This window comes from Gymnoscopelus microlampas (genome assembly GCF_963454915.1).
Source record: "Gymnoscopelus microlampas genome assembly, chromosome: 2".
NCBI lineage: Eukaryota > Metazoa > Chordata > Actinopteri > Myctophiformes > Myctophidae > Gymnoscopelus > Gymnoscopelus microlampas.
The window spans coordinates 35,037,521-35,061,395 of record NC_139939.1 but is presented as its reverse complement, the minus strand read 5'-3'; the positions used below and the strand labels follow the sequence as shown (position 1 = coordinate 35,061,395).

Below are 23,875 nucleotides of genomic sequence, written 5' to 3'. Positions count from 1 at the left end.
GAAGAGAACAGGAAAGGGCAGCCAAAAAGTGCATGAAGTAACAGAGACAGACTCAGAGGATTCAAATGAAGAGAATTTGGCCTGTCTTGATTTATACTCCACAGAAGATGATGACAGTGAAGTCATATGGCTGACACCTAAAGTTAATGGAGTGCCATTCAAAATGGAACTGGATACTGGATCTGCACTGTCTATCATATCCTTACAAGACTACAAGGAGCATTTCCCTAAACTGAAACTGAAACACACCAGTGTGAGACTGAAAACATACACAGGTGAGCGGATCACTCCACTGGGAAAACTGAAGGTGAAAGTGACATATGAGGGCCAAATGCGCAACCTTGAGTTGTATGTACTTAAGTATGGAGGTGTGCCATTATTCGGACGACAGTGGTTGAGGCACATCCGTCTGAACTGGCATGACATAAAGGCGATGCAAATCGCCACCAAGGAGAAAAATCTGTGTGCAGACGTGCAACTGACACAGATAATGGATAAACATGCTGAAGTGTTCAGAGAGGGCATTGGTACCCTAAAACACATCAAGGCACGGATTGAGCTTGAGAACGATGCAACGCCAAAATTTCACAAGGCTCGTCCTGTCCCATATGCCTTACGCCCCAAAGTGGAAGCCGAGCTCCAACACCTAGTGGACCAAGGAATATTATCCAAGGTGGATTGGGCTGAGTGGGCAACGCCTATAGTACCTGTGGGCAAAAAGACAACTGACATTGAATCCCCAGTACGCCGCTACCCTGAAAGAGACCGTAGACCCCCTCAGAGGTTTGAGTTATAGTTAACACCTTATGGACAACAAGACCCTGGAACTTTAACACACACACACACACACACACACACACACACCACACACCACACGCACTCACACACACACACGATTACTATTGGACCGATTGTCAAAGAAAAGAAACAAAAAGTCAAGTTTTGAATTCTGTATCACATTTCATAATTGTTTGTTATGGTGCCTTAATTTCTGTTTTGCTAAGATTGATTTAGAGTACATAAAAATTAGAAGGGAGGAATTGTTATGTATTTGAGCCCTGGCACTACTGTTATATTGGCAGCTCACTGTTCCTTTAAGAGAGGTTGTTACGTCATCATTGGCGGACCGTGTCTGTATTGCAAAGCGCGCTGAATAAGTAAACAATGGATAAACTCTCTAACACTGTTTGACTCATTATTATACTGTTTATGTAAGTGGACATACATAACAGTTGTATTCATCTCAAATTACCTGCTGGGGGGGTGTGGTACAAATATCAGCAGATGGGCAAATTTCTTCATATCTCTTTTTAGACCTCAGTGACCTCAGCAGGGGTGGAGGGAGATTTTCTAGAAAAGATAAATCAATTAATATATCTTAGATTACAAGGTAGCTCACTTTGTTGATAAAATCCTACTTTACCTGTGTCTGAGGTGATCTTCACTTTTCTTTTGGGCATTTTCTGTTCCTGACAAACACGTTTTAATGAATCAGCTCATGTAATGTTCCTAATTGACGTTAGCTAGCTGATTTACTTGTCTCAAAAGTGTGTGAAGGCAACAGAACGTTAGCTAGCAAAAGTGAGAAATGGGAAGTAATTGGAAATGTATTTGATAAACTTAAGGCGAGTTAAGGCTCAGAAAGTAGATTATACATCATTCAGCTTACTTTTCTTAATGTAATGCAGGCAGGCAGCAGTGTTGCCAGGTTTTGTGAGAGAAATAAGCAACCAGGTCTAGGAAAACTAGCCCAAAATAAGCGACTATTAAAGCTACTACGGCTATTTGAAAATATCCGACCTACAAGCTCGTAGGTGAGCTTGTAGGTCTGCTATTTATAAAAAAATGAAAAAGACAAAAGTCATGTTGAAAAAAAAAGGTAATTTAAGAACATTATTTAAACATTTTAACAACACAAATCTGGGGGGGGGGGTCCCTGCCTCCTGGCACAACATATTTTCAGATGGGGGGGGGTCTGTGGACAATGGACATACATATTAATTTGCATGACATGAAAATGTTTAAGAATCACTGTTTTAAACAACATTAGGAGACAAGCCAAAAAAAAAACGCAACCCGCAACTACCAATATTTACAAGCAACTTTACAGAAAAAGAAACCCACAGTCGCTTATAATAAGCCGACATGGCAACACTAGCAGGTGGTACTTACTGAAGACGCTTACAGGTTTTACGTCAGTAATGGGGCGTGTTCCGTGAAGGCCGTAAACCACGACTCGTGTTGCTATTGGAGACGCAATGCAGGAAGTAAATTCCATAACTCCGTGTTTATTTTGACTCATAAACCCTTATGAACACAACTCTGTGTCTTCCTGTTTCTAAATGTTCTCTTTACGTTTCTACACGGTGTAGTTGAATAAGTGGATGCTTAGTCTGCAACTTGTCACTCCGTGAGGATCGAGGTGAGACACACGGTAAACACCAAGCTGCCACTGACATTGTTTATTACAAGGTACCTGATGCAAGCTATTATTAGGAGCTAACGCTAGCCGAGCCAACTGTCTCTGCGACAGCTAAAAGTTACTCATTTGAATCTCTGATTTCGGCCAATATAGTGTCTGGTGTTAAAAGTACTGTGTTAATGTGAACTTTATAACCTGGTTGTGTCTCCATCAGCTACCCGTTTAGAGATCAACAACAGTCCATGAGTCGCAGTCGGAACCCCCCTCCTCCCCGGGGGTCAGGAGAGGGTGCAGCCAGGGCCAAACAGGTAAATCACCCTATGATGAAGAAGATGTTTTACTTTTTACTAGTAAAAGTAGTAATACCACAATATAAACATACTCTGTTACAAGTAAACGGCCTGTGTTCAATATGTTACTTGAGTAAGTAAAAGTACAAAAATGTTTGAAAATATCAGATCTGCGACGCGTTGTGAGCTTGTAGATCGGCTATTTTCAAATAGCCTATGTATAAAATGGGGCTAAAGTGGTTAATGTATGTTTTATAATATAATAATTTATTTCTGCCATATTTAAGTTTTCAATTCATTATAGTGGAGTAAAAGTGCAATATTTGCCTCTGAGATGTAGTGGAGTAGAAGTAAAAGTACTGAAATTTGGAAATACTCCAGTAAAGTAAAAAATACCTCAAAATTGTACTTTATTCAATTAATTTAAATTCAAACTTTATTACAGACTCGTGGTCCAGATAAAACATATATACACATCCTATGTAAAATTACAGATAAAAGACACATAATAATAATGGCATGGCTTAAAACACATCAGCGTCCAGGTCTGGTGTCCCACAAATAGACAGTTGTGCCAATGTCTCCACATAGGTGAGTGGTTGCATGTGGCACTGAACCTGGTCTCTCGAGCCAAACTGTTGTCGACTCACACCATTTTTAAATAAATTGTGGAATAGTTGTTTGGCTACACAAGACTGCACTGAGCCTAACCTATGGTTAGGTACTTTGTTCGGTACACTCCATCCTCCTAGTGTGAGAATGTACAAATGTAACTAGGTCCATTTGATTACATTTATACATTATCAGAGTTAAAAATGGTTAAATTAACACTGAGCATTTTACAGTGTATGTCAGTGGCGTACTGGCGTCCCCAGGATTTACATTTAGGGCAGGTGAGATCCCCCCCCCCCTCTATTACCCCCCCCAAAAAAAATCAACTCAATCTAAAATCAGCGATTGAAAACCGGCGAAAGTGGCCGTTTTCAAGATGTTTTGGCCATTATCTCTGGAACAGAAGGTCCAATCTGCTCAGTTCAAAGCTTGTTGGATGCGTGACTTTGAGGATATTAAGCACACAATGACACATTTTTGTTTTTTTGTTTTTTTTTAGGGGAGGCGAGATCTTAGTTGGGCAGGCGACCGCCTGCCCTGCCTCTACAGTGAGTACGCCACTGGTGTATGTATGATTATTCATCACTCACTCACTCTCTCTTTCAGTTGGGCCTGATCCTTGACCTATCCCCAGATGGAGGGATGGATGATGGAGGGAATGAGGAAGAATTGGAAGCCGAGCTCCTGGCCCTTATGGGAGGAGGGGGTGGAGGGACACCAGGGAAGAAGAGTGGAGGCAGAAGTGAGAAAGAAACGCTTTCCTGTTTGTTGCCTGTCTTTTAATATAATATACTTTTCGGGAGATGTAGATGACCCGGCAATTTAAATGCCACCTATTACCAGTTGATACGATAATGTTAAACCCCTGATGGTGTGCTGCTTCATAATGGAGTGATCCTTCTAATGTACATTTATATATCTAGCTCCTGTGCCTATGGCGGAAATAGAGCGAATGGCCGCTCTCTGTATGAAAGACCTGGATGATGAGGAGGGTGGGGACGAAGATCTGGATGATGATGATGATGATGAAGATCTAATGGTACCAGACTTGCACATTCCTTTACTCTCATGTATTGTTTTTATGTACAGCGTTGTGCAGGACAGGTGCTAGGAATCCAAGATTATGCGTGCATTTTAATGTGCTAGGAATTGGCACCTGCTCTCATTCAATATAGCTTATTGGCTTTGTGAAATCTAAGGAGAGAGGTTTGGCTTTTGGAATGTTATGTATTTACTCATTGTTTATAATAAATGCTCCTAAAGGTTTGCACTAAACATGTTTGGAAATGCATAATTTATTTTGTGTGATTGTGTCATGTGTACACAGGCAGAACTGAACGAGGTTTTGGAGGATGATGAAGCTCCTAAGCCTGCACCTCCTGCCATCACTCCAGGCTCCAGTGTCACTCCCCGCAGCGGCCCTACCACCCCTAGTGGGCCAGCAGGCGTAGAGTCCCGCCTGGTGGAGCGCATTGACATGTATCAGACAGCCATTTCCAATGCCAAGGCAGCAGGGGAGTCCAGCAAAGCCCGGAGATATGACCGTGGCCTAAAGGTAAAAGTGCAAAAAGAAATAAAAAAAAGGGGAAAGAGCTCCTTAAGATATTAGTACTAGACAACAGTCAAGCTTTGCATACTAAGGTGCCCTGTTTTCCAGAACTTGGGGAATGCTTATCAAATGAGAAGCCATACAAGAGATGCCAAAAGAAGATTATGTAGAGTAGAGACAATCTGGTGTCCATAGATGTGGGTTTAAATTTAAACGGCACATTGTCATTAGCAGAATCAATGAATGACAGCCTGTGGAGTTAGAACTTATGATCCACACAGTCCTTTTGCCTATATTGGATACAAAAATCCACCAACCCCCGGATCACAACCTTGACTATGCTTTTTCCCATGGGAAATGATGCAGTCCATTAAAAGGTATACGTTTTCTATCATCCAAGGCTCTATAAATCATCCTTCTTATTTGTATGTTGATTCTGTTGACGATTGTAACAGTGTCCACTTTTCCCATTTCATCTTAGACGTTGCAGTCCATGCTGGCTTCTGTCAAAAAAGGAAAGACAATCAACGAGGAGGAGATCCCGCCTCCTGTTGCTACAGGTGGAAAGCCCAACCTTGCGTCTGAACCTGAACCAATCAAGGAACGGGATCTGACGGCTCCGGGACTTGTAATCACCCCGCCCACCAATCTGAAATCTCTGAGGGAGGCTGCCCCTCCAGCCCCTAATGCTAGGCCCCAGTTTCTTACTCCACCACAGAAACCTGCTGGTGCCATCACCCCAGACACACCTGCCATCTCTCCTCTCACCCCTGGCCAGCCTAATGTGCAGCACTCAGGTATATTACACACACACACACACACACACACACACACACACACACACACACACACACATACACATCCCTGCACATACACTTGGGATTGTAGACTGTGTCTGTCACGTACACATGTCACACTCCAAACATCTATAATTTACTAAATCTCTGTGTGTGTGTCACTCTGTCCGGGGCGTAACTCGGAAAGTGTCCGACCGAGCGATCTCAAACTTGGTGTCTCATCACTCCGAGGTGTGCGGTGCCGAAAGGCACCAATGGTTTCCGAGAACCGAAAAACCACAAATATATGTATATGTCAGCCCACGGGTCTGAGGAAGACACACAAATTCTTGGTGTGTTCGGGAGATTTTATGCATCGGCTTCACTGATTGGCCAACCCAAACCGTTGGCTTTACGGATTGGCAGACGCCGCATCACGTTTGTGCCGCTAAGCCAGTATAAATCCCTGATTGGCTAACCCGACCTAACGGCTGAACTGATTGGCAGAGCTTTGCATAACGTTTGCGCTTTGTAAGATTTTGACTTTTTTTTTTATGTCACTGGGCTCCCGTGAAACATCATACATTCTAGTTCACCTATTTCATCTGTTTGTCATTTGCTGCCTTGACTTCAATTTTCTCTATGCTGATTCCTTTTTTTGTGTGTGTCTCTGCTCAACTACACCATTCATTCCAACCCCAATCCCACCCCTTCCAGAGGTGAAACGGACTGTGTTGTCCAGGCAGAGGGAGTATAAACTAGCTGCCATTCAAGCCAAGCAGGGTGGAGACACAGAACTGGCCAAACGACACTACCTCGTTGCCAAGGTACCACAATGGTGTAATACTATTGTTAACGCAAATAAGTAATTTTGATGATATTTTTACTAGAGCCTAACCTTTTATTAGATTTATTTGAAGGCTGATAATATCGACTGATATTGGCCTGTAGCAGACATTTTGGTAACTGGTAACTGAAACTCATTACCTTTTAATTAACCGGATTAAAAGATTAAAACCTTTTGAATGGACGAATGTTGGAACGAGTATAGCCAAATGTGGGTAAACTTAGTCTTTGGTGAGTAAATTATGAAGACCATCCACCACTTCCACCACTTTGTACGGTAGGAATAATGAATTTCATACATACGCGAGAGGTTTGCTGTCACAATCTGTATTCTTTTTTTCTTTTGCTTTAAAAGATAAATAATTTAATAAGCTTCATCACATATTTTGCCCAACAGATTGCTATCAGCATTATCTACTCTGCTGCCCTCGCAAGACTGTTTATTATAGGGATGTTGTGCATTAAATGTTTATAATAAAGTTTATTGCTCAACTGTATCCAGCCTTTATCACAACTTGTTTTTGATAACCAAGTTTGAGGCATCCATCCAAAAAAAATAAGTTTTTGTATGATCATTTACTGTAAAAACAGGAGTATTGCCACATTTTGTTATGGGATTTCTATTTTTTACTCCCAAACATCAGTATCGGACCGAACAATCCTATTTTGGAAAGACTAGATGGAGGTAGAGAAAGGAAAAGATAGATGGGAAGGAAAGATGGGGAACTATGCATGCATGTAAGAGAAAGAAAGGAGAGGCAGAGTGTCTGTGTTAATGTGATCCTAATCACTGTGTAACCTTCTTTATTGTAGAAACTGGATATAGTGGTGGCGGCGTTGGACAGAGGAGAGCCTGTAGAACTCACCTCCCTACCACCATCACCTGGTCTGTGAAATCTTTTAGCATGGCATGTCATAATGGGGATATTAATTTGACAAAAATAGGCAAACATTCGGCAAAATAGCCGATATACAAGCTCACAAATGTTGTGAGCTTGTAGATGGCCTATTTTCGCCCAAGAGATTTGGTGTAGGGCTACCTCTGGTCAACGAAGAATATAGGGTTTAAGTGGTTAAAAAGTAGTCATGGCCAAACTTGACCAAATACCAAAATGCTACCAGAGTGGTACAAACTAAATACACCATATTGTTCACATTTCTTTATGCATTACATTTGATTGGGTAACATGAACAAGCTAGGTTAGAGAAAATAATAAACAGAGTCTGTTAAGAATTTGTATTTGTAGATCAAAAGGTTTCACATTACATGAGCACAAATCATTTTCACTACATCAGGGGCGTTTTCAAAGCCTTCCGTTGGCAGCATTCTTGCTTACAACCACAGCCAGAACTCTCTGGCTGTTTATTGGCAACAGATCAGAGAGAATTTAGTGAAGCTTTAGAAAAGAGATGATCACAGTGAAACTCTGCTTTGCTGCCCTCTCTCCCATCCCCTCTCATATTGTCCCCTTCTTACATCATAACCTCATCAACTAATCCTCTGCCTCCTCTTCTCAGGAGATGTGGTGGTGGAGCGTTCTGCTCCTCAGTCCTCCTCCAGACCGGCCCCTCAAACTGCTCCTGTTGCTGTAGCGCCCCAGGTGGCAAATGATGGTAAGGTCCCAGTAAACCACAACTGAATTTATGTGAATCCCTCTTGCTAGCCAAAAAGAAAAAAAAATCAGTGTAATGCATGTTGTTTACAAAGATACAGGCAGGTGACAATTTAGACAAAAATCGTGAATAAATGGGCGAAGAAACATAAGGAATGCAGATGCTTCCATACAGGTGCATTGCATGATACAGTTAGGCAATTAGCATCTTAGCATGCTGTGGCATGTATAAAAATATGTAGCAGCTTCAGTCACAAAGACTGCTTAACTGTTTCAATAGGAACATTGACTAAAGTATCTGCATCACATCAGTAAATACGGTCAGACATTGTGATCAAAAGCACACATTGGATGACAGTGATGCAATATGTAATAGTACAATACAGTATGTCATGGAAAACAGAACAGCAACTCTTCTTTCCAGTTGACTGGGAATGTCAATTCAGCACATGATCAGACTGCAAAAACAGTCAGTTGACAGCTACTGTACAAAGAGAGGGATGTCATCATCTCTACTAGACTGAGACTCAAGCTTCTTGAGAATGCTGCCTGTTGGCCAAAAAAACTCAATTTCCAAATATTTTACGCATCGGTTACGGTCATCTGCTTGTCTGTATGGAACTCTGTATTTTGACAAGACTGTCCCAACACCTTACTTCTTAATAAGATGTTAGGCCACCTTACTTCACTTACTCTTTTCCTTTAATTTGTCACCCATCTGTATGTGTTGTGTGTGTGTGTGTGTGATCTGTCGACGCTAGCTGCGTAACATATACTTTGTTGTGTATATCAAGTACTATGTTATATTGTGTGTGTCTGTGTCCGTGCCTGCTCCAAAGCCCTGCCTGCCCCTGGGAGTATAGCAGATGCCCTGCAGCAGAGGATGGACAGATACAAAGCGGCAGCAGAGGGAGCCAAGAGCAAAGGAGATGAGCGCAAGGCCCGCATGCACCAGCGCATTGTCAAGGTACACAAACCTATGACTATGTGTATGCACTTCTTCAGGTTGGGGGTTCACTCTTCTTTTTTTATTGATTTATTTTTGATATTGTATTGCGATACTTATAGGAAAGCTTAAAGACACTGCATTCTGAGGGCAGTAGAGGAAAGGCACTGTTGGAATCTTTGTCCAACTTATGAACTTCCCAGGACGGAATCACTGTGCTCACTTGTACTTGTAAGAACATTGCGATGCAGTTATATATAGAGCCAACATTTGTCTCTCTAAAAATATTATTAGTAAAGTTCAAATCAGAATAAGATAAAAGAAAAATACATATATTGAATAACAATTGACCTTGTCATTCTCTGTGTCTCTTATCAGCAATACCAGGATGCCATCAGAGCTCACAAAGCTGGACGGCCTGTCAACCTGGCGGAGCTCCCTGTGCCACCAGGTCAATACATTTCATCATGTCATTTTTTAGAGAGACTCTGAACATTATGACAAGTGTAGAACTAATAGATTCACTTTCTGTATCCGTAACGTCATATCACTAACTGTATCAGTAACATCACATCACTTCCTTGATCTGATTCAGTAACTTCACAAGTAGACAATAGTCAAGTGTACTGTGCAATAGTTTGCAAAATTCCTTAAGCTGAGAGGGGACTGGAGGTGAGATGAGTTTTCAGTTTAGAACTGAACAAGACGGAGTATGTGTATTCCTGACGAAGGCCGTAGAGGCCGAAACATTGTATTTTTTTTACTGCTGCATAAATAAATAAATAAAGATTTTTCTGGGAGCATTAAGAAGGTGTGCAGACCTTCTCTTTCTCTGCATTATTATTTATTCTGATCTAGCATCCGTCGAAATAGCCAACTTACGGATGTGTGTGCACCTCTTGACTCCCATGTGAATCTCCCATGTTCATTTGACTGTTAGTGAAAGGAGAGGGATTTTTTCTTTTACATAGATGTATTGTGTGTGACATGTATTATGTGTTATTTTACATAGTTAGATGTGATGTGTGGGTGTTGTGTTGCTCCTCTAGGCTGTCCTCCAATCCAGGGCTCCGAGGGTGGTCAGCAAAACTTCATGGGTGTCCTGGAAACAGCCATGAAACTAGCCAATCAGGATGCGGATGCAGATGAGGACGAGGAGGGTGACACAGGAGAGGTTGGCAAGGTAGCAGAAACAAAATCAGAACAGTACACCACTGTCATGTAACAGCTTACAGTTAACTAATGTTTGGTGGAGTTTCTGAAACGATAGCCGCACATCAAAAAAAGTCATTTTAACAGTACGGAAAACAAAAGCCACTAGAAAAGTGTGCTCCTTGGAGTGCACGTCTCCGCCAGTCTGGGATGCCTACCCAGGGCCTCCAAAGTCAGTCATAGCCAATTGGAATAGAATATGATACATGTCTCCAGAGATCAATTTGTGTGAATTTAGGACAGCATTTGTAGGAGTAATAGCAAAATATATGTTTTGACAAAAACGCGAAATAGCGGAAAATGTAGTTTGACACAAATGGATGGGGCCTATATGGGGAGTTGTCATGATCCAAGAAAGGTTTTGATTGTTTGACCTCATGTCATCACGTGACCACAGAGATATGTACCGATTTGTGAGTTTGGGGAGTTGTTAGTTCAGAAGTGGGTTGCGCAGATCCAGTTCATTGCTGGTGCTGGACACAGAATAATAGAATAAAAGCATTTTTTGTACTTTAGCACAGGACAGGTGGTACAATGTTACGGCCACACATGGCCGTCATCAGGTGAGGGGAGTTGTCATGATCCAATGAATCCAGGGGAAAACAATTTTGTACAACCTACGGTTCAAGAGTTATAGGCCAAACGTGAATCAGCCTGGTTTTGGCCAGAGGTTCTTCCTTGGCCTGCTGGGAGTGTTGGTCCTACGGTGCTGGAGATTAGCTGCTCACAGGCACAGACGGACTAATCTCTCAAGAACAGATTCTGCACTGCGTTGGAATCTGTCTTGAAGGTTCGTCAGAACGTGTACACACTGTGTGGGAGTGGGCGTGGCTTCAGAGGCCGCGCTTTATCCAATCAAATGTAGTGGGCGGGATTCACGTGTCCGTCATCCTTCCTGACTCGAAACTTAAACCGAAACTAATTTAACAATAGCGCCCGCGGAGCAGACAACCACGGAAAGATATTCACATTTGAACTTACTCTTTTCATAGAAACAAGTGGGCTTATAACCAAAACCATCCATGTTCTCTGGGAGAAGTGGCGTTAGTGTTCCGTGTAGAAATGTTATCTAGTCGGAATGAAAACGCAAGCTCACCACCGGAAGTGGAGCGGTGAAGGCAGACTTAAACCCTGTTTCCTTGCGCACATGTGCTGCGTCGCCATTGTCCCAGAGTCACACTCAGGAGGAAGAACAGCAGAGGTCGCTGTTTTTCCTTTTTAGTGTGTCTCTGGGTTCCGAGATTGCAGACGGACTGACACCGTATTTTTTTTCTATCCAGTGCCATAGTCCCAGTCTGACATCTTCCTATCTTTCTCTCTCTTCAGCCTGCAGTGCGTCCACCCAACCACACAGCCAAGTCTCCAGCTCCTCAGGCCCCAAGAGGCTCCTCAGCACCTCCTCAAGATGTCAAACTGGGACCAAAAGGTAGGTGTGTCCATATGTGTGCACAGCAACATCAAGTGTGCACAGCAACAACAAGTGTTTACTTTAAATGTGTTTACACACAGTCCTATATTTTCACACACAAAAAAAGCGCAATTTGATGTACTGGTGGAGGTGAAGAAACTGGTGGAACCTCCATGACACATACATTAGGAAGAAGATGGAGAAAAAGGCTACAAGTGGACAGGGGTAACCAAAAAAAGACAGTGGAAGTATATGGTCTATGGTTTTCTTAAATTCTTCTATGGAAAGCAGACTGTATCTTAACATGTAGATAATTGACCATGGAAAGTCAATTGTATGCTTTTTACATATCTCTGCTGTCCAGCGCGAACCTGCTAAATCCAAAACGCTCATTGTTCAGGAAATGAAAAAACAAAATATACGTTTTTCAGAAAATGAAGAAAACCTTATATCTTTAAAACAAAGCAATACTGCCTCATCAAAGTTGGTATAGTGACTGTATATATTGTGAGATACTTGCATGTGTCATTATATTATCAACACTTTACCCAAATCGCGGGTAAATCAACACTTTACCCAGCGCGAGTGGAGTTAGTAGTTTCAGACGAGCAGAAATCAAGCTAAAGTGGATTTAGGTGTCCAAACACACTAGAACTAGCGCGACAGAAATGCTATGAACGCCTTTCCTCTTGTCACATTGCTGTCCTCATTAAACACGTCATAGATTTTAGAAATATAATTACTTGTTTTCATAACATTAGCGTCTGTGCTAAGTTTGATAAACAGGTACACTGCATAGTTAACAGACTACGGGGAGTTTGTTTACGTGTTCCTCCTCCTCGTCCACTGCGCAACGCGCTCTGCTAAGGCTGTGAAATAGCACCACTGTAGAGGAGAGGGGGGGAGTTGTTTGTTTTTGACGGACAGTTAGAGGATCCAATGGATTTGGGAGTTTTCGTCTGAGGCGCTTTTTATTACTTTTCATTGGTTCAAATGTTTAGATTTTTTACACAGACGTAAAGGGTGTTCAATAGCGTTGATTTATGAAAAAAAAAAAAAGATGAAAATGGATTTAGCTGGTTCGTCCTGGACACCGACGATATGTTAGAGCTTACTGTATGCTTACATTACTACCTGACCAAGTTCTTTCTGAATCGCTGAGGCTTCAACTCCAATAAGGATAGGCAATCACTGATCAATCATGTCACCATTTTCTAACAACCTAGTCAGTAATATTGATGCCAGTGAGAATACATATGATGAGGATGCAAATAAGAGCAGAGGAGAGAATGAGTTGAAAAGCATCCCAAGAAGCTGTCTGAGAAGAGAAAGGCAGGGAAGATAGAAGCTCCAGATATGCTACTTGGCAGCTAGGGAAGAAATGGACAGGGAGCCAGAAAATGTATGCCATTGGCGCAGATCAGAGGAATGTGATAATTGTCATTATCATTTTGTGAAGGGCTTTTACTCCAAAAGTAATCTGAGTTCCCAGAAGTTCTCGCCAGCTCTCGCATACAAACGGGAGGGGCGAGAACTTCATAAGCAGTCAATGGTAAAATTGAGTGTGGCCCAGCATTCTTTACCCAAACATGCTGGCACCAGCTTTTTACTAGAATTGGGTTATGTAGACTATAGACCCTACCTATCTACCTTATGTTCTTCTGAAACACTCAAAGAAAACAATTGTTAAACTTGTTTATTGTGTCTTTAATGGTACAACAAAAGAGGCATATGTATTTTATTTTCATATGATACAAATGCATATACATGAACATATATGTTTATGTATATTATTATTATTATTGTATTAGCTGCAGCTAATCAAATCAAAGTCATACTGTATAACGTTTTCAATTAAACAAAGGTTATTTTTGATATACTTTTTCCAATCACTTTTGGAATGATATGGGCCATGAAATGAAATAAAAATATATTTTCACAGGAAAAGGGTTCTGTCCAATAGAGGTGCTGGTGAATTTGCACAATAATTATTGTGAGTGTTCCGGAATACAGTGTATGTTCGCCACTTTCACCCTGACGTTCTCCCTATTCTGGGGCGTGACATTATAAGCAAAAAATATTTTCAAAAACAGTACATCTACGCCAGGGGTGGGCAACTTTGTAGATGGTGAGGGCCACAAAATTTCCTCAATCACTCTGGGGGGCCGCATTGTTTATCGGCAGGGGGAGCGCATTGTTTATCGGCAGGGACCCCCCCCCCCCCCCCCCCCCTTGACAAAACCCCTCCCGTTGGCAAAACGGTCCGGGGGCGGTGCGCCGGTTCGGACCAAAATGCCAGGGCTGGATTTTGGTCCCAGCCCGCCGTTTATCGGCCAGTAGTACCCCATTACTCAAAAAGCCCATAATAGTCACATATGTGATAAATAAGGGATATTAACTATTATTATTTGTTATAACTTTGTTTTTATTCAGCAGGCCTCTCCCCGACTAAGGATTTGTTTAGTCGAATCTAATTGGCGACTAATTGCCAATAGTCGACTGGCAGTCGACTAATGCAAAAAAAAAAGAAAACTTTTTTTTTTTTTTTGGGCCAAAATACATTTTATTTCAAAGGGCCAAGTCTACACAGTTTGTTTTGTGTCTCCAGCAGAGTTTCTAGTGTCTCTATCTCTCTCTGGAAGAGGTTGCACATGAACTCTGCAGCCGCACTGAGGCGCTCCAACACAAACAATACCAATACAAAGACGAGGAATAAGAAGAATAAAGTAGAAGTTACGTGTGGTTGCAGGTGTAGACTTGGCCAAAAAACAATTTAAAACATTTTTGGCCCAAAAAAAAAAAAAAAAAAGTTTTTTTTTTTTTGGGGGGGATTTTGGCCTGGGGCCGCATTGAGTGACGGTGCGGGCCGCATGCGGCCCGCGCGCCGCCAGTTGCCCATCCCTGATCTACGCTGTCACAATGCGATGCAACGATAGCGCACTGAAATGGAAGCCAAGATTTCAAGAAAGTTTGAAATCTTATTTTAAGTTCACACAGATGATGTTATTGCTAGGCAGTACTAGGCACATTTATACAAACCATCCACACTCACAGTCCACCTCTGAGACACAGAGTGTGACAGAAATGACAGTCTCAGAGTGAGCATTAGTGAGGACCCATATATTGAGATGACGTTGGAAAAAAGGCAAAATGTTCCTTTTAAGTAGTTAACCTGGCCTCAACTTGTATCTGAAATCTATTTGGAATGCTTGGAAGTGTACAGGATGCACCTTATCATGCAAGCAATGTGTCCACTGTGGATGCTGATGCAGGCTTTTAGCAGATAAATGAAACATCACATGTATCATGTCGTGTGTATTTTGGGCCCGTGTGGAAACGGGTACAATTTTCCTGGCTGATCTCTACATGTCTGTGAACTTTCACGTTTGTTTAGTCTCCTCTTTTACTGGAGTCACTGGCGGCGTCTGTACAGGCTCTTTGTTACGGCACAACAGCTCCTTGGGTTAATCTAAAACTGGATTAATCTGGCAGAAGGTGGACTCAATTGCCCTATTGATCCAACAAAGCAGTTGTCCTGAACTTTTGACTGGCTCTTTTTTCCGTCGATTATCACAACCGTGATTTATAGGTGGGGGTGTATGATGATGCATCTAGATCGGCACTGTAAGCTGACCTGCCGAGGCGAGGATGTTTGATTTGGATTCTTATGCAGTCTTTTTTACCGTCTGCATCACTTCGTCTTTCATGCAAACTATTGTGTGACACTCTGGGTGTGTGTTGAAAGTGTGTCCTAAGACAGAGTTTGACTTTTTCTTAATCATCCCTGTAGCCCAGCAGCAACTGGATTTCCTGTTGCTACGGCGACAGGCGTTTATGCGTGCGGCGCTGCGATCCAAGCAGATGAAGGTAGGCTGTCAAGTTGTGTGAACTTTGTTTTTGCTAGTTTTTTTCCTAGATTTCTCTTTCTGTCTTTATTTTCTTTTTCTCTATAGTTTATTCTATACTACTGTATGTTTATATATATGTATATATACATTCATACATACACACACAGAGGATATACTGTATATTTCTCTCTCAACCGTTTGCAATTTTATAATTTTTTGATTCAATGTTGACTTCTTTGATTGAATGATTTCTTCTAGGACATGACTGGAGCAGCCCAACACCTCAGACACGCCAAGGGACTGGATCCCATGATCAATGCTGCTAAGGCTGGCCTTCCTGTAGATATATCCAAGGTAATATATTAATGTCTGTTGGGCCATACAGTATGTATCTGTGTTTAGACACTAAGTATGAAATAAAGAAAGTAAAGTGATCATCTTATTTGTGGCAGAGAGGTCGTTTGGAGTCTCCGGATTATGTGTGACCTGAGGCCCGTTCTACAAATATCTTGTAACAGTTTTCTGTAAAACGTATATTGCTATATCAATGGTGCTCAAACTTTTTCATGCCCTTAAAATGATGTATTTGGCTGCGGACCCCCATCTGAAAATAGTTTGTTCCAGGGACCCCCTGAAGCAATGATTTGAGTTTAAAAAATATATATTTAAAGATTTGATGATTTTGATGATTTTTCAAAATTTGGGAATAGCCAAAGTATAACACCCCACTTCTAAACCCCAAATCTAAAAGGAGATTCTTTCCCGGTTTTAATGGTTTCCATTTTTTTATGGAAGGGTGAGGGGGGGGGGGTGTGTGTGTGTGTGTGTGTGTGTGTGTGTGTGTGTGTGTGTGTGTGTGTGTGTGTTTGTGTGTGCGTGTGCGTGCGTGCGTGCGTGCCTGAAATGTTGCTCACATTTCTCACCGACACCTTCCTTCATTCATACCTTCTGTTTTGCGTTCTGCCTTTAAACAGTCTCTTTAAAATGCAAGGTTTCTTTTTTTTGGAACCTCACACCTCTCTGATTGTTGCTCTCCTCTCTCTGCAGGTTCCCAGTGCGCCAGTCAGCGAGGAGGACTATTCCTTGTCTCGTTCCCGTATCTCCCCTCTCTCCCCTCGCTCCAGCGAGCAGTACAATCACCTCATGGAGCTCCTTCGACAGCAACATGAGGTGAGGACAGGTGCCTCCCAAACCCATTGAGACGCTTACTTATTAACAACAGGCAAATGCATCACTTAAATAGATCTCCTACTGTATTTAATACATAATGCCAAAGAGGTGGATTTTTGGTATAATCTCTACAATTTTGGTGGTGGATATTGAGACTAATAGTGATTTTGAAAGCTCTCCCGTCACCTCTTCAGTTCTGCAGTAGTTTCTGAACAACGTACTTTTGAGTCAAATGAGTCAAATCTCTTTAGCCATTGGTGTTTCTCTCCATGTACAGAAATGTCTGGGCTACTCCCAACAGTTCACACACATTGGCAGTGTGGCCGAGACGGCAAAGTAAGACACTTAATCTATCTAATCCCACATACTGTGTGTGTGTGTGTGTGTGTGTGTGTGTGTGTGTGTGTGTGTGTGTGTGTGTGTGTTTCTGTCTCTACATACTTTTACATAGGATTTGCATAAAACATTGATTATACTGTAGCCTTATACAGACAGATCCTTTACTCTACACAGGTTTGAGAAGCTGGCTGAGGAATGCATGAAGAGCATAGAGATACTGAAGAAGGCCCACGCTAAGGGCCACCCTGTACCCAAGTGTCACAGTGAGGAGAGGACTTTTAACACTGTCAAGTAAGAAACTGACTCCGTTACTGTTGAAGAAGTGCCCACTTGTCTCATTCATTTCTGTAATTTGGCACACCCCGAACCAGAGAGGTTAGAAATAATGTTAACGCCCTTCACACATGCGCTGTTCAGTACAACCACCATTTCTACTCCTGCTCCAATCTAGAAATAGTAAGTGCAGGTTTGGAGGTTTTGCAAAGACAGGAAACCCCACCAAAAATATGCGATTGAACCATGAAGACTTGGGTTCGATTCCGCCATGGTGCCTCCAGTTTGGCCAAGCGTTCCAACGAACACAATTGACCATTTTCCACTGGGGAATTAGCAGAGGAAGGTGTTCTCTGTTTCTGCACTAGTGATTCTCAACAGGTTGGTTGGGGCACCTGTTACATGTATGAATACCGATTGCAACCGTTCCTACGAAAGACAAAAGTGAGACATTTGTGGGTTTTTTTTGTCCCGTGGTAAAAGGGTCTATTCACTTTCCCTATGCAGACCAGTTATCTACTATACATGCCATGGTGTCTGGTAGAGTTAATATGCGTAGCATTTGTGTGTGTACACTACACAGTGCTTATTAATATTGCTACTCAGAGCATGCCATGTGCTCAAACATTGTTGTGAAAGCCAGTCCTTAATAACACAATCACTGGTTTTGGTCAGAGTAGTGGATGAGTCAACTTTATTGTCCAGATGGACACAGCAACATGCCGGGACTCAGTGACTCACACCCACCACAGTCACAGTCTGGCTCTAGCACAGTCTCACACTTAACTGTTCAGGGACTGTAGCATTTCACCCAAAGTAGTGAGGCCTGTTCAGCCAATACTGATACTACTGACTGACTGCGGACATAATGATGTCGCTTGTGATTGGTCACAATGTGTGTATTTCTTTTCTGTTTTAGGATCTTTCCAAACCTGACAGCTAATGACATGGTACTGTACATCATTAGAGGTGTTAATCTACCCACGCCCCAAGGTAACCCTGTGTGTGTTTTGTATGTGCATGTAACACCGTTACTCTGTGATTTTGTCGCAAGTCGTGTCTTTTAAATAGTCATGCTAATGAATTCTGTGTCACTTTTACAGTTATATTACAGTATATTATACACGTACGTGTGCACACTGCTAACTAGCGTGTTTCTCTCTGATAACAGGTGTTTCTCCCAGTGATCTGGATGCCAGTGTGAAGTTTGAGTTTCCTTTCCCCAGTGTGGTGAGAAGCACGTTTTCGCACAAATCTTCCCCAAAGAAAAACAAAATCTATATATAAAACTCATAAAAAAAGGTTTGGAAACTTAATTTTGGTCGATTATTTCTCCCCTTCAACTTGTAGGATTGTGCAATCGTGGAATGAGTAACACAGCTAGCCGTGTGGGTAGCACCGCCCCAAAGAGTTTGCCAAAATATTGTTCTGTTGGTATTTGCTCTCGTTTTGAGCTTCAGGTGCTGACAGGTGTGTGCCAGTCACAGGTGTGTGACTGGCACCTGAGCATGGGTCCTGCTACTTTGTTGAGTTTATGTGTGCTCCAAGCATCAACGTGCCACATTTGACCCTTCTTCAGGATAAGGCCTGGGCAATTGGGGGATTTGGGATTTTTTTTGGGGTGCGCTTCCCACACGGTTAGCTGTGTTGCTCATTCCTCAAATGCACAATCCTTTCAAGTTATACCTTGTTTGTAAACATAACTGATCTGGTATTATTGAAGGTGAGAAATAATCGACCGAAATAAAGTTTCAGAACTTTCTTTTAGGAGTTTACATTAGATATGATATATCTATCTACATTTATATTTGTGTGTGTATAGGAGGAGGCTCAGAGGGACAAAACCAGCACAATGAAGAGCACTAACAGTCCAGAGTTCAAGGAACAGTTCAAACTCAACATAAACCGTACTCATCGAGCCTTTAAACGGGTATACCTGTCTAAAGGCATCAAGTTTGAGATCATCCATAAGGGGTAAGACCAAACAGAGCACAGAGCTAGTAATGTATAAAGGCATCTTACAGAATGCAGTGAGAGTCGTTTCCATGTTCATAAAAGGACAAGCCACTGTCATTGGAGGTGTGACGTGATTGAGTAAAGATTAAAAAGTAAACATAATTTCCTCCTGGGTCATTTTTTTAGATTGTGGTTTGTACAAATTAGCTGTAAAACTGAGAAGAACTGGTAATGTTAACATTACAGTCTTTCTTTTTGTTTTCACTCCTGCGACACAGTGACCGTCCCTTGTTAACGCTGATACCTGCTTTCCAAATGTTCTCCGCCAATTTCTCTGTCTATATGTGCTATGAGTTGTAATGGTCTCATGTACTGTACGTCTCCTACGGTTTTCAGCGGTCTGTTTAAGACTGACAAGGTGGTTGGCAGCGCTCAGCTTAAGCTGGATACTCTAGAAAACCAATGTGAGATCCGTGAGATCATAGAGGTGAGTGTGAATCTGTTTACACTTGCCTATTACATTTTGTCAGTCAATGCTAATCAAGGCTAACATATAGCCACAATCTTGCACCACACCACCAGTCTCCTGCCTCATTTGCTAGCTAGCATATTTAACAAGTTTGACAAATAGTGCATTTATATTTATCAGTATGTTTAGCACAAATTAAGGTACAGTATGCCATATGAAAATATGCGTGGCATATTCATGCCACACATCTTGTGTGTCTGGTCCGTTTGGCTAGTGCATCACTGCATGCTACACTACACTCGCACCAGCCCATCTAACATGCACATGTTTTTATAGGTGCTGGATGGTCGTAAACCTACAGGAGGCAAGCTGGAGGTGAGGGTGAAGATCAGAGAACCTATCGGTGGGGTTCAGCTACAGGTTGTGACAGAGAAGTGGCTGGTCCTCGACCCTATCTCCTCCCCCTCTCCCCCAGAGAGACAAAACGACAGGGTGAGTTAGAACAGTGGTTCCCAAAGTTTTCAGCTCAAGACCCATAAGACCCAAAAGATAAAAATACATCAATGAAAATAGCCGATCTAGAAGCTAAAAGGCCTTTTATTTCGTAAGAGTGGGTCCACGGGACCTGGAGAGCCGGGTGTCCCCCGGAGGGGGGGGGTCCCCCGGACTGGAGCGAGTACCCAGCTTCGGGGCTCCCTGGGCCGGGTCGAGTGTGTTATCTTTTGAAATAATTTTTAAAAATCTCCCCCCTTTCTTATTGAGTAGATGGAGCTGAGTGTGAGTCTGAACAAACACTATAAAGCCCTCCTCTGGTTGCCATCATCACCTGCCATTCAAACATTCCAAGCTTTACACACTTTTCCATCTGAAAAGGAGATCTACGATTATCAACACCTTTTATAGTGTAAGTAAGTTACTGTTATTGTTATAATCACCAGGCCCCATCTCCTCGGTCCAAGCCCAGGCATGACCCGAGCGGTCATCCAAGGAGCGGTCATTCCAGCAGCTCTCCGCCTCAGTACAAACTCCACAGCTTCAGTCTTCTGAACTATGACAAGGAAAGGCTGGAGAGGAAGGTACGAGTGCTTTACACTGCTGTTGACTTGTGGCCTGTCTGTTAACCCATGAGCTTCATTTGTGCCTCTAGTGATCTGAAGGTCTTGTTGGTCTTCATGTTTTCTCCCTCAGCTTGGTGAATTCAGAAAGAACCGACGAGATCCACCGTCTGACCTGATAAATCAACACAAAGAGACTACCCACAGATTGCAGTGGCAGAAAGCATACCTAGAGAGAGGCTCTCCCACTCAGCTGGCAGGTAACACACACACACACACACACACACACACACACACACACACACACACAGACACACAGACACACAGACACACACACAAAGTACACCACTTATACAAACAGTAAAACATTTCTCACTCATGTGTAAATGTATTTTCCCTTTCCCCAACTGTGCAGAGTATGAGAACGTGTTGCGGCGCTTTGCTCATGGGCTTGCTGACTCTGTGAAAAAATTCTCCAGCCAAGGCAACAGGGTGAGTGCAGAGCTGGCCTTTGCTGGTGCTTGCATGTGTTTGTGGTTGGTCATGTGTGTATTGTGTAATTAAATGTTTCCTTTTGCTTTTTCTTCTTCACAGGAAGCTGCCAAGGATGCTCTGGGCAGGTTGAAGATGGTTGAGAGTGAGGTAAATAGCTGCATGCCTTCCTGTAGAGCTGTTATTGTCCCTCATGTTATATCAGTACTCTCATCCTCTGTTTTCCAACTCTCTTCTTTAGCTGGAATCACTGAAAAGGAGACGCACTGTGTGAGATGAGAAGAAGAGTAGAAGGGAGAACAAAGGAGTAAAGAGTCGACTGGAGTACTGTTATATTAGCTCTAACACACACAGCATAACACTAGCAAGGCCAGCTTCAAGTAGGCTACCTTTAGCATAATGACACTCCTACAGTATGCTGCTCCGCATCTGCCTTTGACTGATGCATGAATATCCCTTTGTTTATGTTGGCAGGTTTTTTAACCTTGTGGTGGCATTTCGGTTCGGAGGACATTTATGGTCATATTGAGGTCAAGAAATGTTGTACAGTAGGAACGAGCATTTAAAACGATACTAGTGGGAGATGAATGTTTATTTGCACTTAAACACAGACAAGAAAAGGAAATCCAAACACTACAGAAAACTGCCCCAAAAAGATTATCCCTTCTGTTCTCTTCTTTTCGATTTGAGAGTTGCCTGAGTGAGCAATTATCTGGTATGAGTTACCTGATTATTATACATCATCTCAGATGGAGAGATTTGGTATCTATAGATACCCCTCCCCACAAAAGAAGTGTGTGAGAGAAAAGTGTAACTTGGGGACTAGGGTGTCTTTGACTCCTTCCTTTATTTTGTGTGTGTGTATAATGAGCTTAATCTAATCTGTCTGCTCCAGTATTCCAAGATTACAGTAATCTGCACCATTTGGAAGGGTGTGATATGGGAATAAAAAGTGGGCTCCGGGGCGTCACAGCTACATCCCATAATGAGGGATTAGTGTTTGTGTCACCAAGGAGACAGGAGAGTGGCCTGCTGGGGTTAGTTGTGGGGGGTGGGGCTAAGGTTATGGCTTGCTGTGAATATTATGGTAAAAGCTGAGCTCTGGAGTTGGATTGCCTCATCTTATTTTTCTTTGTCAGCTACTTCATTGACCTCATTTGCTTTTTTCCCTCCACACTTTATTTAGCATTTACTTATCGCTTATTCAGAGGCATATTTAATAGGCCTCTTTACATAATTAACTTGTATGTCTTTGTTGGAATATTGACCACTATGTACCACTTCCAATTGTCAAGAAACAAACTAATTCCAACATAAATGTGATATGTCACTGTGATGTGTGTCAAGTAGCTCTTGACACCAGCAGAGAGGCAACAGCTGCTGTGTAGTGATAATCTACAAGTGATGCACGTGGTTATGGGTTGATGGATATGCATATTTGTATGTCTGTCCATATGACAGGACAGAGGTTTCACATTATGTAATGCATCCAGACTACCATATATATTTTTTAATGTGGACACAATCGGTGAACAGTAGCTGACATGTAGACTAATTGGAATGATTTATGAGTCTCACCATGACAGCAAATGACAAAGTTATTGCATTATTAATACATGCTGGTGGTAGCCTGTTTCTATGCATTCTCCAATATATTATACACTATGTATTTAGAAATACATACATTCATCTCTCACATTCTGCCACCTCAGTTCTCTCAGGAGGCAACATCCATCTACTCACTTATGTCAGTTCAGTCTCTTGGATTTGACTTATTGATTCTGAGATGTACATGGCAATAGAGGGTAAATAGAGCATGATACAGCACAGCGAACAGAAACGAGTGTGCAAAAAATTCTCTTAACCCTCAGCTGAAGTTGATTGAGGGAAGCCATTCAGAGCCACTGTTGGGCTCTGATATACAACCCCGGCTTGCACCACAGCACTGTGGTATCTTGAAATACTATCTTGAAATACTATTTTTGTTTATGCATTTGGGTAGTCCAAGGCCCCTTTTCACTCATTTGTTGCTGTGCACTTACTTCTCTTGCCCTCTATAGAGGGCAGCAACTTTAACCCCCTGTCCCCCCAAACAAATGCTCCTAAAAGTCAGCCCATTCCTTCAGTAACCCTATGACCTCTGAACTAGTCCCAGTTGCTGTGACAACAGTCAAATCAGTATTCTGTGTGGTGGATGGCTGGGTAGGGGACACATTTTGGAAGTGAATCTGGCTAGTCGCTAGCACACACTTTAAGAATCAAACACATTTCTGTGACAACCCAACGTTAGACAATGGCAGGAATAGCAACAAACTTTATGTACATTAAATCATGCTATCAGACTGTATAATTTAGATGGCAGAATTACCTATGTATCTTTTTTCAATCTCTTTGATATTTCATTCTTTATTTCTTTTTTCTCATCTTAAGCAGACCGTTTATAAAGGGTAATGTATTTGTGGACTTTTCTTCCGATAAAATATCAAATGTATCCACACAGGGTTGGAAAACTATTGTCTTGCATTTTCATTGGTCATGTAATGGCAATCAGTAATAATCAGTATAAATTGTGTTAATATTATATACATTTGCTCTGGCA

At 42.1% G+C, this 23,875-nt stretch overlaps 3 protein-coding genes across 5 annotated transcripts in view; 1 reads left to right on the top strand and 2 right to left on the bottom strand.

Moving 5' to 3' along the window:
• Window positions 1-1,534, bottom strand: part of LOC311056563 (uncharacterized protein) — a 7,096-nt gene extending 5,562 nt beyond the window's left edge. The window contains exons 1-2 of the mRNA XM_084073274.1: window positions 1,424-1,534; window positions 1,253-1,350 (exon numbers count right to left, since the gene is read on the bottom strand). Coding sequence (XP_083929400.1) covers window positions 1,253-1,350; window positions 1,424-1,460 — 135 coding nt within the window. The 5' untranslated portion in view covers window positions 1,461-1,534. The remainder of the gene's footprint in view (window positions 1-1,252; window positions 1,351-1,423) is intronic.
• Window positions 1-23,875, bottom strand: part of LOC311034037 (regulator of G-protein signaling 5) — a 96,245-nt gene that overhangs the window by 44,291 nt on the left and 28,079 nt on the right. The gene's annotated exons all lie outside the window — the stretch shown is intronic.
• cc2d1a (coiled-coil and C2 domain containing 1A) lies at window positions 1,197-23,875 on the top strand. Of its 3 annotated transcripts, none has more exons than XM_084073248.1 (28): window positions 1,197-1,211; window positions 2,637-2,730; window positions 3,931-4,066; window positions 4,248-4,363; window positions 4,652-4,879; window positions 5,355-5,670; window positions 6,367-6,476; window positions 7,309-7,381; window positions 8,014-8,109; window positions 8,948-9,075; window positions 9,433-9,505; window positions 10,104-10,237; window positions 11,593-11,692; window positions 15,465-15,541; window positions 15,781-15,876; window positions 16,570-16,692; window positions 16,970-17,028; window positions 17,206-17,322; window positions 18,224-18,297; window positions 18,476-18,534; window positions 19,127-19,278; window positions 19,657-19,747; window positions 20,066-20,221; window positions 20,668-20,805; window positions 20,918-21,044; window positions 21,200-21,276; window positions 21,379-21,426; window positions 21,518-23,875. In XM_084073248.1, the coding sequence occupies exons 2-28, from the start codon at window positions 2,665-2,667 to the stop codon at window positions 21,548-21,550; spliced, it is 3,003 nt and encodes a 1,000-aa protein (XP_083929374.1). In that variant the 5' UTR covers window positions 1,197-1,211; window positions 2,637-2,664; the 3' UTR covers window positions 21,551-23,875. The 3 variants fall into 3 exon arrangements, with proteins under 3 accessions (XP_083929374.1, XP_083929373.1, XP_083929372.1); XM_084073247.1 differs by lacking the exon at window positions 1,197-1,211 and adding an exon at window positions 2,258-2,422; XM_084073246.1 differs by lacking the exon at window positions 1,197-1,211 and adding an exon at window positions 2,258-2,434.

Bases quoted from the DNA above. Each gene is read 5' to 3' on its own strand.
- cc2d1a (XM_084073248.1), top strand. From the start codon at position 2,665: ATGAGTCGCAGTCGGAACCCCCCTCCTCCCCGGGGGTCAGGAGAGGGT. The intron at 15,877-16,569 runs GTAATATATTAA...CTCTCTCTGCAG, and splicing joins TTCCTGTAGATATATCCAAG to GTTCCCAGTGCGCCAGTCAG. The intron at 18,535-19,126 runs GTGAGAAGCACG...GTGTGTGTATAG, and splicing joins AGTTTCCTTTCCCCAGTGTG to GAGGAGGCTCAGAGGGACAA.